Source organism: Agelaius phoeniceus, chromosome 11 (assembly GCF_051311805.1).
Source record: "Agelaius phoeniceus isolate bAgePho1 chromosome 11, bAgePho1.hap1, whole genome shotgun sequence".
In the NCBI taxonomy this organism is placed as follows: domain Eukaryota; kingdom Metazoa; phylum Chordata; class Aves; order Passeriformes; family Icteridae; genus Agelaius; species Agelaius phoeniceus.
Genome location: NC_135275.1, coordinates 13,723,497 through 13,740,263, shown reverse-complemented (window position 1 = coordinate 13,740,263; position 16,767 = coordinate 13,723,497). Strand labels below are relative to the sequence as shown.

The following is a 16,767-nucleotide window of genomic DNA, read 5'->3' as shown; positions in this document are numbered from 1 at the left end:
ATGAAGAGGGTATGTTACAGCAGCCATCTAACCCATGTGTCCTTTCAGAGCCTTGGGCAATTTGGGACAGTTACTGCAGAGGGCCACCATTTATTGCTTCGGTCTCTGAACTCACCAGAACCCTTTGGGGGTGGTGCATGTACTGTTTTCTTCTTGGAAGGGACTGGGAGCAGGACATGCATGTGTGCCTGTCCCACTGCCTGCCAGGAGAGGCTTTGGGAAGGGGGCAAAGCCAGTTCTGTGCAAAGACATTTTAAATGTGCTCAGCCCAGTTTCCCTCCTGAGCTAATCTGGAGCCCTTACCTGCATAATTTATGTGTTTTTCCCCTAGCTCTGTGACCTAGGGGAAGGGGCAGGTGGAAAACCCTGGATTGGGAGTGCCTTTGTGCTGAGTTTATAGTGGGAGCCTGTCTGGCCATTGGTGCCCTCTCCAGCCTGGGGTCAGCTCTCCTCAGAGCTGGTGTGGCTCTGCTTTGTGCATGGAAGGAGCCACACATTACCACAGTGTATCCCCCAGGAGGGGAACTGCTCCAAACTCCTCAGTGGCCAAAGATTCATCACGGGATAGCGCTGCAGGCAGTCTCTGAATGGACAGCCCCTTGCTGATTAGCACAGTGTAGGAAAACTGTGGGTTCTCTTCCCCCTTGTGTACATTTGCACATCTAATGCTCACTTGGGTAGCAGACATGTAAAATTGGGTTGGATGGAAGGATTTCCAAAAGGATGCTACTTGACCCCTGCCTCCCACACATTCCAGAGCTTCCCAGTAGCCAGGAGGTGTCCCAGAAGAAGATAATTAGGCTTGTGCTATTTCAACTTCCTCTGATCCCTGAGAAAGAGTTAATTACAGTCTTTTCCCTCTTGCTCAAAGGTGGCTGGGTATTATTATCAGAGCTGTAATTATTCATGCTAATTGCTTATTTGGAGAGGGAGAGAGCATGAGAGAGAGAAGTCCCAGGCTCCCCCTCAGTGATTAGCAGAGCAGACCAGGTGCACTTTGCGCAGGCTGGTCCGAGGTGGTGCTGGGGCTGGAGGGAGGTTGGGGATGCTGGAGTGGTTGTGAGCGAGCTGTGGAACAGCCCTGGTCCTGCTCATGCTGCCACCTCCTTCAGGACTGAGGAAAAAGAGCATGCACTTCTTGCAGACCTTCCTCTGGTGGAGGGCACTCCGAGGTAATTGTACTGCTAACTGGACTCTTCATTTGTTTTGTGGCTTAATTAACCTTTCATCATTTGTTTTGTTTTGTTTAAAATCTCAGGGTGGGTTGTGTGATGCATGTCTGAGGTCTGTGATTAAGCTCGTCTGCAGATCTTGCAGCTGATATTTCAATAACTGAACACAACTTCCACGATCCCTTGACTGCCTCTGCATTCCTGGGTTTGAGATGGGATGGGGAAAAAGAGATGGCATGTCTGTCCCCTTCCCCAGTTGTGGGCTTTTAATTACAATGTTGATTGCCTTTGGAGGCTTATTCCTGTAACCAGATCTGGGGCTTGCTTGTTAAAAGCAGTGGGTTTAAGCCTTATTTGTTGGTGACTAAGGGTATCAGAAGTGTGATGGTCTTGTTTAGATGCTTTGAAGGAGCAGCATAGTAAAATTTAGCATGCTGCAGAAGCTGGGACTTTGTGGGAAAACAGAGTGGGAAGCTGTCTCCTTGGGCACACCTGGAGCAGTTTGGAGATAGTGTGTGCTGTGGGCATGGTGGCACACTGGCTTCTTCTGAAGCGACCAAGTGGTTGGTGAGGTGGGTGCTTGTTGGGAGAACTTGAGTCAGCCCTGAGAAGTAATTATTTTATTTGGCTTTATTTTGTCCTGGAACAGCGGGACTTTGTGTTCTGCTTGACTAGGGTTGCAGACTGCTCCTGGTATCTAATCTCTGCATGAGTCAGTGCAGTGGAGAGCAGTCTGCTGTGGCAGTGGGCTGTTTTCTGTTGCTCTTTCTGTTTCCTTTTAAGTCTTTGATTCCTGCCGTTGTTAAGGCTGAGGAAAACAGCCTTAAGAATTGCACTTATAGGTGACGTAAACTATTCAGGTTTTAACAAAATAATTGGAAGTAGTTGCCCCTGCCAAACAAATACCTTAGGATGTTCCTCTATCCTTCTACAAAGGTGTCTGTGCTGTCCTCCTTATGGACAGCAGCCATGTGCTGTGCTGAAAGCCAAACCCACTGCTCTGCTTTCTAGAGTTCTAAAATTATGATTCATATGGTTTAACTTCCTAACTGGCCATAATTATGTTTTAATGTACTGAATAAGCTTTTCATCTGGATGTTTTACTACTTACTTAAATTTTGCAGACTTTCCATGTTCCCATCCTCTTCCTGACAGAAGAATTGGCTGGGGACAGAGTGCTGCTGCAGCAGGGACTGCAGTCATCCCCATCCTCTGGGGTTGGAGGCAGGGACAGGGATAGGGAGACATTTCCTTGTGAGTATCAGAGAAGTTTGGATTGACAAAGAGATTAGAGGCTTGGGTCACTGTTCTAACAGATATTGTGTTGCTGAGCCTCAGCTGAAGGTTTACTTGTAGTTTTCTAAGCCTTTGCATGTTACTTATTGAGAAAACTGTTCACCTTCAAGAAGCTACAGAATCCAAATATGGAGCAGTGACGTACAATAGAAACTGCATTTAGTAACCCAGTTCATCCAAATCTGGACCCCCTAAAGACAGCAACTTTTTACTTTGAAAATTTGTAGGAATTAAGAGTCTTTTTACTTCGTGAGGCGTCTGGCCAAAGTGCAGTGATAAATTTAAAAAAATTTTTTCTTCTTCCCATATTTTCTGATAATTGTAACTTCATCCTTTGCTTTTTTGTTTCCAAGTTCTGTGTATGAGCACATTATCCAGCTAATTACTACATACTGCTTTCTGTTATCCAGCTAATTACAACCTACCCTTTCCTGTGGACCTTAGATTTCCCAAACACCTCCTAAACAACACTGTTGTAGAAGATCAATGTACCTTTTTGTGCTTTCCACAGCAAACCTCCCATGCCCTGCCAGCAGTGCTTGCTGCATCTGTGTCTCTGGTTTATTCTTTGTGGTGGAGTTGCAGGGCTGTGAGTGAGTTGACTTTCTGGCACCTGTGTCACTCAGTAGTTCAACTCCATGTACAAATCACCTGGGCATGGTCAGAAATCTTCAAGCTTTTTTTTCTTTGTATCACAGGGGTTAAAGTGTGGTGTGCTGCTGCCATCCAGGAGAGGGATGCTCTGGAGGAATGGGCTCTGGAGAATATCAAAGTCCATGGGAGACTGTGATCTCCCTAATGAGGGAAGCACATCCCTCTATGGAGCACCTACACATGGCCACAGTGTGTGCATGGCTCTCATTGAGGTCCCTGATTGTGGACCTCTGCAGGAACAGAATTTGCTTACAATTCCTATATTTTTCAAGTCATATAGGGATTCCTTGATGGATTTTTGTGTCCCCTGTTCCCACTTGGATATTAGAGTTAGAGCATGTAGGTAAGGGGAATCCATAAATAGTACTGGAATTTTCCATTAGGCTGTTAGCGGGGAAACAAAAATCCTGTAAGATCCTGTGATCCTGATGTCTCTGCTGACTTGTGTTAATGCTGGCTCTGGACTGACTGGGGTTAAGCTATTGCACTGCTGTGGTTTTCATTTCTGTCCCCCAGGAAGGGAAGTGACATTGCTACCAAGAGCAACTTGTCTGCTCAGTGCTCGGTGTTGGGAGCTGATGCTGGTGTGTGTTCAGTGGCTGCAGGGTGAAAACAGGAATCCTGGGAATGTTAACCACTCTTTTATTATTATTGTTAATAATAATAAAAAATTAAAAATTAGAGCCTTAATGGTGTGGAACTAGCTGAGCTTGTGTGTCATAGGAAGAAAGATGTAGGACGTCCAACATGGGCAAGTCCCAACTGGAGACAGCACTGTTGCCCTTGACCTGCTGACATCCAGATCTCTGGGATGCAAGCAAGTAGGCTTGGAGCAAGGCAGCAGTAAGTACAGGGCTGGGTAAGAAGCTGGGGACTGCAGTCTTGTAGCAGTTTGGTGCTTGTTAAATGCCTGCCTTTCATCTGCTGTTGACCTGTGCTGGACTTGGGAGCGACTCAGGAGCAATCCAGACAAGCCTTTTGGACAGCAGGTGTGTCCAAGCAGGCTTGGTGTGCTTTGATCTGTAAGACTCTTCTGTAAGCATCAACCAGCCTTTCAATTGGTTGCTGTGGGAGAGAAGTTTTGATGGAATGAGATGGCACAGTTGGATTTAATGGATTTTTTAAAGTCCTGTGGTTGAAATCAGAAAATGTAGATGAGAGGCTTTGGGAGTGAGGGGACAGGGGAAGCTGACCCCTCAGTCCACATCAACCATTGCAGTAGTTTGGGCACTATTATAACTTTCCTTTAGTTTTCTGAAAAGATCCATTAATTAAAAGGTTATATCAATCAGCATTCATTGAGTTTGACAGATTGAGATTCAGTGCTAGTTCATGGAGCAGATCTGCTCAGTGTGCTTGTGTATCTTTAGGGGCTGGGGCAGCCAGTAAGTCATCATCTGTCACTCTGAGATCCTGCTCCATCTATGCCTGGTATATCTGGGAGGGGGAAATGTAGTGAGGAGCCCTTACACAACTGGGTGTGTTTAGTGAACATGACAGAAACAAAGCAACCAAGCAAACTAAACCTCTCTGTGTTAGCTATGAGAGCACAGGAGCTGACAAAAGGTATTTAGGCAATGACCAAAATGCTCTTCTCAGAGAATACCCACACTTCTCTATGGCCACCCCTAGCAGGACTCTGGGCCAAGCCCCAGCAGTGTGGGACTGTGCAGCCTTAGAGTGTTTTTTCTACAAGTTAGCCCTGGGAAACATCCTAGCTGGAAATAATTTTCTGCTCCAAAGTGCAATTCCTGTAGCAGGTGATTTCCTTGGGGTTGGGTTTTTTTCACATTTTCTGAAAAAAACATTGTGAAGGGCAAGTGCTGATAGGTTTTTTTTTTTTTTCCTTTTTCCTTGAGATATTGTTATTTCCTCTCTTTTCCCTCATAGCACTCATGAGGGCATCCCTCATTATCCTCATCCCTGACAGAACTTTCAAACCCTTGCTCAAATCCTTCCTTGTCATTTTGTCTGACATGCAGTGGTGACATAATGTGACAGGGACATATGTAACAAGCTTCTGTGGAGAGAATATGTAGGAATATATATATGTGTAGAAATATTTTGGTAGCACTTAAATGTATTACCAGTTTCTCCCACATTCCTTTGCTGGTGCAGAACTGATGGTGGGGATTTTGTGTGTTATCCCCAAGCTCCCAGGCAGACACATTGCAGCTTTCTGCTATATTCCACTTTCGTGCTCAACCAGAGCTGAAAGGTCTTTTATAAAGTATCACTGTTCATTTTCCAACATATCCCAAGTAAATATTCTTGAGAGTATTATCTTGACAATAAATAACCTGTGCTTTGTTTGTCTCTCCCCCTCTGTGGCACAGTGCAGTTCCCACTCCAGTGTTTCCTACTGAAGTCTGTAAAGCTTTGCTGTTGTGGCTGCATGAGGGCCTTTTGTACGTCCATGACTCCAAAATGAATGGGTGCTGACCTCTCAGGGATCTGATTGAACTGTCCTGGGTCCATAACTCAGTGGAAATAACTGTGTGTAATCTTACTCCTTACATTATCAATACCATAGTGCAAAAAGCTTGTGTGAGCTGTCTTAACCCACTCCCCATCACCTTCTAGTTGGCTGCTCTGTGCCTTCAAAAACTCCTGGCTTTAGGGGCTGACATATATAATTTTTTTTTCTTTCTTTACTCTTTGTGAGACTTAATTCAACCTAGCACATGAATTTTGTGTCTTGCTGAGTTTACATGAGGGGAGCAGCAAAGGCAAATGTCAAAAGAGGATCTAATTTCTGTCAAAATGCTGGGAAAGGAGAAGATAAAGGGTATCCTGTGCTTCAACATGCACTTGATTGTATTATCAATCTATGATGGCCAAGTCAGGCCCTCCTGGCTTCAATACCTGACTTGTGAATCCTGAAAAGCCCGGTGTAAATGGGTTGAAATCTGTTCTGAAGCCTAATTTCCCCTGACATCTGGTGTTTTTGTTTGGTTTTGGGGTGGTGTTTGTTTTTGTTGTTTGGACTTTTTAAATAATGTATTTTTAAACTGTCTAGCAGTTATTTACTATGGGAGGTTGGCTTACACAGGCAACAAAACAAGAAAAATAAATCAACTGTGCATGCAGCAGCACCTTCTTTCTTACAGGAAGAAAAGGGACCTTGTATACATGTGCGTGTAAGAGCAAAAATATTAACCTGCATCCCTTTCTGTCCCCGTTGTCCTCCTGCAGCTCTCTGTTAGCCATTTTAAAAGGAGCTGTGAGTCCAAGTGCAGGGACATGCTGCTCTCTCGTGGAGCTCCACGCATTGCAGGCGAGGTTGGAGCACAGCGCTGCTCTTCCTTGCAGCCTTAGGCTCATCAGCCCTGCTGTAGCAGCCTCTGAAAAGGCTGATGCTTCTTTCTGGAAGGGAAAATGAGATTTTACAGGTGATGAGATGAATGGCTTTCCTGTCTTTATTTTCCAGTCAGCCCCTGCCTTGGGATGGAACATGCAGGAATACATTGTGGAGCTGGCTTGGCTTTGGGGGGCGGTAAGGAAGGATGAGGACATGATGGTAGGGACTGGTTTCTGCAGCCTTTTTTAGGGATTAGTCGAGCTGAAGAGCCTGTGTACATACCCAGAATTTTAGAGGCTCGTGTGCATGTCCAGTGTGCTCCTACAGGCAGCCCTGTGTGTGTCTGCAGTGCTGCAGGCAGAGGCAGAGTGCTGGGCACTGCCGAACACGGGGCTAAATTCCTCTGGCAAAAAGCGGAGCACAACTGAGGTCTGCGCTGTTCCCACAGAGGAGCAGGAATTGCCCTGCGTGCCTCCTGCTCTGTTGAGGACTCTGCTAAATCCTACCGTCATCCAGCAGCTTCTGTCTCTTGGAAAATTCGATAAAAAAAAGATAAATTTAACATGTGTGCCCGAATGAGGTGATTTTCTGGAGAAGAGCCCTCTCCCCCGCTGATGTAGGGCGGGGAGAGCTTGGCAGCCTGGCTGTAATCGCAAGAGGGCAGAGCTGGCTCGTGGCTCGGGAGCTCCTCAGCTCATGGCCCCAGCAGGGACAGCGGGGCTGGCCTTGCCTTGCTCAGGTGGCAGCCGGAGCAGCCTGAGCTGTCGGCACAAATGTGACTCCATCCCTCTGAATGTGCCCTTCAGTGTCACCTGGGGGGATATATAGATGGGACAGGAATATCTCTTGTGACTCTTGCTTTGGAAGGTCAGCAGTACCTGTGGGTGGTCTCTTTATGACATTAATAAAAGCTTCATATTAATATTGATGTTAGAATTGAAAACATAAATTGCTTGCTAATTAGCAGCTGCACTGTGGCCTGAGCAGTGCTGGTAATAATGCATGGAGGCAGCTTCAGTAGCATTGCCTGCTCTGAACTCTGCAAATAGTATAAATGCAGATCACAGGTCCTGTTTGCAGTTAAAATAGAAGAGGTGCCACTGCTAATGAGCATGTTTTCTGAGCAGACTCTTAGCAGGCCAATAATACTGGCACATTTTGAGCCTATCTTTTGTGACATTGCCTGGAAGGAGCTGGAATGATCATGGTGGGAGACTGCCTCCTGGTCACCTGTTGGTGGTTGCTCTTTGCACTTTCAGGTAATGCAGAAATGCAGAGTTTAAGGCTTTGAAAGAAATTCTAGATTTAGAGTGATGGGAGGAGAAAGTCTTGTAACATCTCTCAGTTCCAGTGGAAAATAATGGCTTGGATAAGTTCAGCCACTCCCTCTGGGATCCTGCCTAGAGACTGAAGTGTAACACAGTGCAGGTACTTTTTGGATGTCCTTCTTGCTAAAATTTAGCCTCTTGTCTCCCTCTGAGCTGCTCTGGCTTCCTGTAGAGTATCCTGGGATGGGAAGACTTTTGTTTTAACTTCATCTCATCAAGAGCAGATCTAAACCATGAGTGCCCACACAGAAGACACTGAAGTCCCTGATCCTAGACTGGAGACAAAGTCTGTGCTGAGTATCTGGGCTGTAAACACAGCCTGGATGCTGAAGCAAGTTCATCAGAGCTATGAAGTAATTTGAAACTGAAAATTTGAAATAGCCCAAGACTCTGTCATGTCTCTGAGCATATTGTCTGTCTGGAGAAAACCCACAGGTCATCCTTCCCCACCTGCATCACTGTCAGTCCACAACTACAGCTGTCTGTCCCGTGGATTGGCATCCAGGCTCCCAAGTGCTTCTTAAGAAAGGTCTGTGGAGGTAAGAGATGCCATCCAAGCTGTCTGCTCCCCTCAGCCTCAAGAGGAGGGGATTTGTAGACTGTCCCCAGGACAAAGGAAAGAGTGCTGCTCACTTCAGCTGGTTTTCACCCTGCCAAAGGGAAAGGTGTGGTCACCCAGATTTCCAGGGCTGTGCAGCACCGTGGTGCAAGGTAGTCCCTGCTCCCCACACTGAGAGTCCAATTAGATCAAAGTTCCAAAAGGCAGCTGAAGCACAGCAGAAACATCTTGTCCTTGGGAGATTAGTGGCTGAGTCATGCTGCCTTTGCCCTTCTGTAGCTTGGGAGCTTCTCTTCCTCAAGGGATTTTTCAGTTTTCTTTAAACTTGGAGGATTTTTGGAGCTTCATGGCAGAGAAACAATTGGCAGGGCTGGATTGCTTTACTTCAGCTTTCCTCCTGCTTTCTTCCCAGCTGCAAGGTGCAATCCAAAACCATTTCCTTGTCAACAGCTTTTCTTCTTGGCTGTTTTAGTCTCCATGCCAAGGAAACACAGGTTTCTCAGTTCCTCATTTCAGCACTAACTTAGGTTGGCACTGGTTGTTTCCCACTATCGGGCTTAGTGGGGTAGGACATTTTCCTTCACTTTTCCCCCTTTCTTCTTTCCTTTTTTTTTTTTTTTTTAATTCTTTCTAACTTTGAACATGGGGAACTGTTTGGATGCAGTGTTATCTTTCTGAAATGTAGCTGAACTGTGGTGTACTTACTGCACAGCTACTTGCTGCACTGGGGAGGGATTTTGCTTTGTGCTGTGCTCGATGTTCTGGATAAGGAGTTATCAGGAGGAAATCATTAATGGGTGTTATTTAGGCCGGTTTGTGTCAAAATAGAAATCCATGGCACAACTCTACTGAACAGTTTGAAGTGTGGCAATTGATACAAGTGCAACGTGTGCAATTTTTAGGTAAGACTCCACACAATCTTTACTTGAGTTTTCTGAGTTTGATTGATGACATAAAGTCCAGCAGTAAAGTTATGATGAATGGACAACTCTACATTCTTTGGAATTTCTTCTGGGGTATGGGAATAGCATGACATTTTTGGCCCTCTCCTCCAATTCTTTCCTGGAAAGAAAAATTGGAGTTGTAAAACTGAAGGCAGAGCCATGCCATCACACAAGCCATGCTGGCAATCTCCTCTGTGATTGGGGAGCAGCTCCCATGTGCAGCTTTGTCAGGGTTCAGAGTCAGCTCTGCCATCTCTCCCTCTGTGAGTCTGCAATACTGGTGTCTGCATTACACATTCTCCTCTAATGAGGTGATGGTAGGTGGTGCATGCCATTAACCTTCCAGGCTGTTCTAATTACTCAGTTTCTGATCAGACACAGCTTGTATTAATATGTGATGGCTGAACTCGGTGGAGTGTTGCTGAAGCATCTTAGGCTCTACAGACTCCAGAGCAGCCTCCTCTTTTTGCTTCCCTCATTCCCCTGCTCCATGCACAAGGAAAGTAAGCTTGAAGCTTAGGCTTGGAAGAAGGGTTGGAGAGGGAATAGGGGCAGAAAACTAAAACTAACATTAAAGAAAAAGTACACTGCAAAAACCTCTCAGTTTTTGTGTGTGCTTTCACTTAATAATTTTCTATATTTTTCTTCTTTTCTTCTTTGCCTCTTAATTTTTGCCTCATCCGTCCTGGAAGTTGCTTCCAATGGAACTTCCCAAATTTGCATCCCCACCACTCATTTATTTTTCTTTAATCCTCTTTTGTCCCTACCTGAGCCCACCATTTTCACAAGGGGAAAAAGAAAAGCTTCTTTCAGTGGTTGATTGTGTTTGCTCTCCAGCTTGCTGGGCTGGGTGACTTAACTCCTTGGGCATGTAGTCCATAGAGAGGTGATGTCTGGGGGCAGACAAAGAGTGCTTGGGGTGGGCTGGACTAGTGGGGGTGGGAAGATGTGTCCCCATAGCTCCTGGAGCAGAGCCAAATCCTGGGGCCAAGGGTGATGGGGTGTACCTGTCTGAACAAGAAAAGCTCCCCTCTAGAGCAGGTGGGTGCCTATGGTGATATAGGAGGCACCAGTGGTGGGGCTGGCAGCTGTGGCCTCTGAACTGGAGCAGTGTGAGAAGGATCCCAAAACCCGGGCACTGGGCTGGCTCTTCAGGATGCTGTGCAGAAACAAAGAGAAGTGGTCCTGACTTCTCCCATTGATCCAAATGTCACTGCAAATCCCGAGGAAAGATTTCCCAAGTACCACAGATGAGTTGACAGGAAGACACAGAAGGAAAAGAACTTTCAAAATCAAACAGGCACAGTGGGAGACATTGAATTAGCAAGGGAGCTGGTGGTAAACATTGTCCTCATCTTGAAGGTAATGCATGTGGAACGTAGACATTGGCACGTTTGACTTAACATGACTGAAGAGCCTCATCTAAGATGCAGAGTAATGAATCTGATGTTACTTAGATCTGAACTTGTCCCTAGGCAATGACATTTGCCTCAGAGAGGACTCATCTTGTACTGTATGTTCATTATAACTGAATTCTGTTTAAGGATGCTCATTGTATAGCATCTCATAAAATAAAATCAATTATGCTTCAGCCATCTTATCTCTGCTAAATGTAAAATGGGAATTGATTGTGCCTCTGAGAAGAAAACTCCTTGTAACACTTTTCATCTGTGTCTAAATGTGTTCCTGGTAGGCCAAAACCATTTAGAAACAGCTGCAGTGAGGGCTGGATGCTGGGGCTGGATGGGGGCTGGTGCTGCCTTGTCCTGTCCTCAGAGAAAGTATAGGAAGAGTTCTATGTTGCCTTAATACAGCATCCTTTTTGCAAATGTATTTGAACAACAGCCTGGAGACCAGGACAAAATGTAGTACCTGATCAAATCATGCTCTTGGGGTGTCAGATTAGTTGCAGGTGCAATGGCAAAGCAGTCTTGTTTAACACATTTTTATCTTGTGTACCAGTGGATCCAAATGGATGAAAAAGATCAGGAGTGCTGGGCCACAGCATGTGTGAGGAAAGCCTGAGTCATGGGTGGTTATTAAATGACAGCAGAACTGAAATGCCACAAAAGCCTCAACCATGCACCCTTGTAGGCTGCTAATTGTCGATCTGCAAAGTCCTGGCTAAACTTCTAAGAGTGCTCTATTTCCCTAAAGGAAAAGAGGAATAAACCAGCCTTTTTTGTAGCCTCTCAGCTGAGCTATGAGAACACGTATGACAGAGAAGGCACAGCCTCCCTTGTGCTGCTGGTTGAGATGGGATGGCATCACTGCCCTGGGCCCCCAGAAAGCTTCTCCCCCACTTCTCCTTTGGCACCAAGTGGAGCCCACCTGAATGGCCTGAAGTTCTCTTGGCATCCTGGTGATGGTGGTGGTAGTGTCCTGTGCCTCTGCAGGTGAAAGGACTAAGGTGCAAAGGGCAGCTGCCCCATTTTATTCTGGGGGAAATGAGTCCAGGGAGTGATGCTTTGGAGGCTGGGGGTGTGGGGCAAAGGACTGCTGGATGCAGAACTGCTCCTGATGGCGCTGAGAACCTTTTTTCTTTCCCAAAAGGTAAGGGTGCCCTTCTAGTATATAAAGCTCCAGGCTCTATTTCCTGGTTGAGAACCATCTTCCATTCATCATCCATTCACCAGGTCTCTTGCTTGCACTTGGGTTGGTGTCCAGGCTGTGCTGGAAACTTCCTGCTGAAGGCTGAGGAACATCAGGTTTGACTGGAATGAGGTATTTTCACCAGGTAACAACTGTTGTTTGAGGATTTAGTTGGAAAAAATTCTCAACCTGTTTAATTTTCCTACAAACCTGGTGTCGTGAGTCTAGTGGGACTCACAGCTCTGTGAATCCCTCCCTGGCCTGGCACTGGTGGCCTCAGGGACCCGATGGAGAAGAGCCAAGTTGTGGAGGTGGCATGTGGAGCACTGCAGCATGCTGTCACCAGGTTGCCCTGACAAAAATAGCTGTGCATGCCTCAGGTTGAGGCTCTGTGTGATGAGCACGTACGAATTAGGAGCTTACTGCTCACTTTGAAGTCAGTAGAAGAAGGACCAACTCGATCCTCCCTGCTGACAGACCCAAGAGATTACTACTTCTTCTTTTGTCCCTAAAGCCAGTGCTGACTAATTCTGAAAAAAGACATGTTGGAGCTGTAGCTCAATGCCTGGGGAGATGTTGGAGGTATTAGTAGGTCACTGGTTAAACCTATGTAAAACTCTCCAGGGCTTAGCTTGAGGTCAGAGCCTTGTCCCCAGATGTCAGACCTGCTTATTGCATGGCAGGGCTCAGACATAAATACTTGCCCCCTTCCTCCCCAGCTCCTTGGGGCTCACAGCACTGCTGGCTCCTTCCTCGCTTCCTTATTGACTTGGTGATCTCTGTGAAAACACAATACTTTCCTAAATTTAGCTTCACAAAGACTGTGGATGTTGTCTCTTCTCCCCCCTTCCTCAGTTTCAAAAACCATCTTAAAAACTGCACAGCGATTTAAATGGCAGCTTGATGGGAATCCATGGCAAATGACTCTGCAATTAGTAAATCTCTCCTATTGTGACAGCTCTACTATTAAACTGCCATAAATGCCAGGCTATTAATCTGCTGTCTGCTCAATCCCCATGCTTCCCCTTCCTTGCCTGTCCTTTTCACTATTTAATTTTTTTTTTTTTTTTTAAGTTTTAACTGCCTTCCAGCAAGTGTTTTCAGGGAGAGGGTGTGAGGTTGTAGTGGGAGGAAGGCTTTGTGGCACTGTCCTTCAGGAGTTTTTCACCTGTAAGAAAGGTGAGAGAAAATACTGAATGGTCACTCTCAATTGCTTTGAAACTTTTGCTAGTTCAAAACTGAAGTGAAACTCCTAACTTGCAGAAGTCCAAGGAAGGTAAACGCATAGGGAGAGAAGCTGTGACAGCAGCTGGGCAGCAATATTGTCTTGGGAAAAGCCATAGCTCTCCTAATGGCACACTGAACTTTGCAGCTGCCATTTTCTCCATCCTGTGACACAGATGAGCATCACATTTCTGAGCCCATAAATCTGCTCTGTCCCCCCAGGGCTTGAGGACAGGGGACAGGCAATGTGCTGGGGCAGAAGCCTGCAGGGCTGCAAACATCAGTGACAGCAGAGCCTCAGATTTCACCCCAGACAGGGTTTCCATAGTGGTGGTATGTTGTGTGAGGGCAAAAGCAGAGGCTGCCAATCCAGGGGCAGAGGGAGCAGTAACATGCTGAGGAGTGGCTGCTGCAGTGTGGGACTGGAGTAGCAGGAAGGTTTTGCATTTATTCTGAGCATTGAGATCAGCCTGTTGAGGTGACACTTCTGTCCTGGGGTTTCTGCTAGGCATGGGAGCTGTGTCCTCTGCAGTGGTGTGAGGATGAGCTCATTGCAGGGAGGTGTCTGTGGGCTGGCAAAAAACACACAGGAAGGTCCCCACCAGCCTTAAATCTGTGACCTCATGGCACAGAGCTGCTGTTGAGTGTGTTCCTGGTCTCAGTGCAGAGGTTTGCTCACCCTGCAGCTCTCCAAGTACCACAGTGGACCACAGAGGAAGAGCTGATGATGGTGCTGTCTACTGCTGCCTGGCAGCTTTGCAGAAAATCTGGATGTGTACTTAGAAAATGTGCATGTATAGCTGTCCTGTTCTTCTCCAAATGAAATGACACTGCCCAGTAACCAACCAATATATTTGCACCTGCTGTTTTGAGAAGAGTGTATCTTGCAGTACTTTCTGAACTAGGTCTTTCTCAAAGCTGAAAAATTTAGGATTCTATGGCCTTTCAAAGCTGAAGTATAAAGAAAGCATCTGCCCAGGGATGGGCCTTGGAAGAGGTAACAGAAAAGTGACCCATCAACACAAAATCTGAGACTTAAAAACTGTTGGGGGATGAAATAAAGGGAAAAACTCCTCTGATGGGGAACTGCATCTTACTTTTTCAGGCTTTTTCCTTGGCCTCAATGACTTAAACACAGCTGTGACGGCGTAAATCAGCTGCGCCATGTAAACACCTAAATTTTCTTTGTGTCCTGTTGCTATAGAAACTTTCCCAAAGCCTGGGTACCAGCACAGCCATTTTGCTGTTTTGGGAACACTGGATGCCTCTGAGCTGGGGGCATCCAGTCCAGAATATCTCCTGTGGACTTAGGCCCATTCTGGAAAGGACTTTTTTTGGCTGCTGAGGTATTAAAGAAAGTGAAGATCTGCATGCACTTAGTGCCAGCTTTATTCCCTGGTGACAGGAGATGGGTTTCCGCTGAGCACGCTGCCCTCTGCTAACTGTGGGTATTTGGGAGATTCTTAAATCCAGTATTATATCCCTAATTATGCAGAAATCCTTCAATCTGGCGTGTTTCATCTGGAATTATGCTCGACCGTCAAATCCTGCCAAATTCCTTCTTAGAGTGAGGGAGGCTGGTGCACTTGGGCTGCTCTCTGCAGAGAGGAGAATCCCGGCCACGAGGCCACGGCTCCCAGCCTGGGCAGGATCAGCAGGTGTGGGTGCTGCTGGAGTGGCTCTGCCAGTGTCCCTTTTCACAGGGGACAGCAGGTACACCCACCTTCCCTCACCCATGTGGTCCCAGGGTGAACATTTATGTTGTTGGAAGCTTCCCAAGTAAGGGAAGTGTTTTTATTTGTGGAGTTCTTTCATGGCAGTGCTTCCAACCCAAGTGATTCCATGAAGAAGGGAAAGAAGAGAGTGGCTTGGAGAGAGGATTGATGTGGTAGCAACAATAATGACTTGTGAAGAACATTTGCACCTTCCTCCTCCAATACCCTTCTCCTCTGGCTAAATCACTGTACACCAGGAGTGAGTCATTCTGGGGATAACTACAGCTGCATGATGCTTTGTATATTTAATAATGTATTTAATGTAGCTGCAATTCAGATCACAAATACCCTTTGTAATGGTGCAACTACTGCCTAAAAAACATCCTGATGGGCTTGAGGCAATACTATTTCTAAAGGAATCCAGTTTTTAATTACTTTGGAACACCACATAAAATGTAAGTAATTGTTAGTCAGCCATGCCTGGGCACCATCTACGTGCAATGGTCTCCAGGAGTGTGTGGTTACTGCAGGGGTGCACCTGAAATCTTGCAAGGAAGCTTTAATGTCCCCACTGTGACCTGCCCCTCAGATGTTGCTTGTTGGTTCAGAGCCTCTGTAGGTTTCACTGCTCTGATTGTTTTGACCAAGACCTGTTTGATCCTATTGTCTGTCCCTTGACATATGTGCATCAATTCTCAGCTATAAAGAAAGCAATTCCATAATTTTCACTCAAATCTCCACATCTTACTAAGCCTTGTGCTGCTTCTCAGAAATTAATTAATAGTTAAGTAAATGGGATTTATAGTACAGTATATTTTTGAGAATAAATATTCTTAAGTGATCTCTCTGTAAATAATTGCACAGAATATTTCTATTACAAAAAGCTTTTTCTAGGAAGCTCTTCTGTAATGCTAGTTCAGTTCTGCAGTAGGTCTGTAACTGCATGTCAAGGATGTCAGCTAATGTGAAGGTGGGTGATCACAAAACTACAAAACTAGGCCTTCACAGTGCTTCTTACAGGTTTCAGAAAATAATTTTCTCTGTGCTTTTTTGTTTTCCTTTGAAAAGAAGAAGACAGTCAAAGCATTTTTTTGCCAAATATACAGCTTTAAAACTTGGTTTTCTTGGCCATAATTTATCCAGTGTTGATTCTGGCTTGGATTCTGTGTGTTCATCTTTGTGGAGTAATAAGGTTTTCCGTATTGTTCCCAGTGGCTCTTGCACAGAAATGCACTCTTGGAGTAGGAGGTGTAGCTCCAGAGAGTCAGCTTCTGCAGGATTTTTGTGCCTTTGAGTACCAGAAACAACACCCAGGAAAGCAATAATGAACAAATCTCTAACTTTTAATGCCTTGTTGCACAAGTAACTACCACATTTCAGCACGTGAACAGCTGCTGTAGTAGCAGAGAGTGTGCACTTGCTACCTCTTCTCATGTGTAATCTAAAGGTACAAATGATAAAGCATCTTTCCCATAAACTGGGTCACTGGGTTAAGAGAATTTTGAAAATATCCCCTTCTAACCCATGCCTCTAGTATCTCAGCATCCATCTAGATTTTAATATGGTTATATGCTCGTGATATGTGTGTCTGTCATCTGCTTGCTCTGAGGATTTTCTGCCTTAGTTGAGAAAATACTTTGCAAGATTAAGATCACTGCTGAATGCAGGATGATGCTGTGACTGGCAACAATTCATCTTCATTTGAACACTAAATATTCCAATTCACCAGCTAATGAAAGACTTGAATTAGGATAGCAACATCGTGACTGTTCCAGGAAGGCTTTGAAAAGGCAATATTGAGCTGTACTTCACACAAATTCAGTTTTTAAAAACTAGCTGAGCTTTTGAAATTTCTGAGTATGGTACCCATTCCCTAGACTCTTGTGTCTTCTGCTTCCATGGGTTTGACTGAGACACTCTTGTATGGGTAGTGTTTGCACTGCTTCCTTCCTGGGTTTGAGTATGTTCTTTTTGATAGTGAT

At 45.5% G+C, this 16,767-nt stretch overlaps 1 protein-coding gene across 5 annotated transcripts in view; it reads left to right on the top strand.

The window, feature by feature from the left end:
• GRIP2 (glutamate receptor interacting protein 2) overlaps positions 1–16,767 on the top strand; it is a 248,207-nt gene that overhangs the window by 140,619 nt on the left and 90,821 nt on the right. For 2 of the 5 annotated variants that reach the window (XR_013183837.1, XM_077184388.1), the window contains exon 1: positions 1,115–1,172. The exons of 2 other annotated variants lie outside the window; for them this stretch is intronic. Coding sequence is in view for 2 of the 3 variants with exons in the window: in XM_077184388.1 (XP_077040503.1) it covers positions 1,130–1,172 (43 nt within the window). In the remaining variant the exon portion in view is untranslated. Of the gene's footprint in view, positions 1–1,078; positions 1,173–16,767 lie in introns of those variants that run through there. One more of the 5 variants, XM_077184386.1, reaches the window with a different exon arrangement.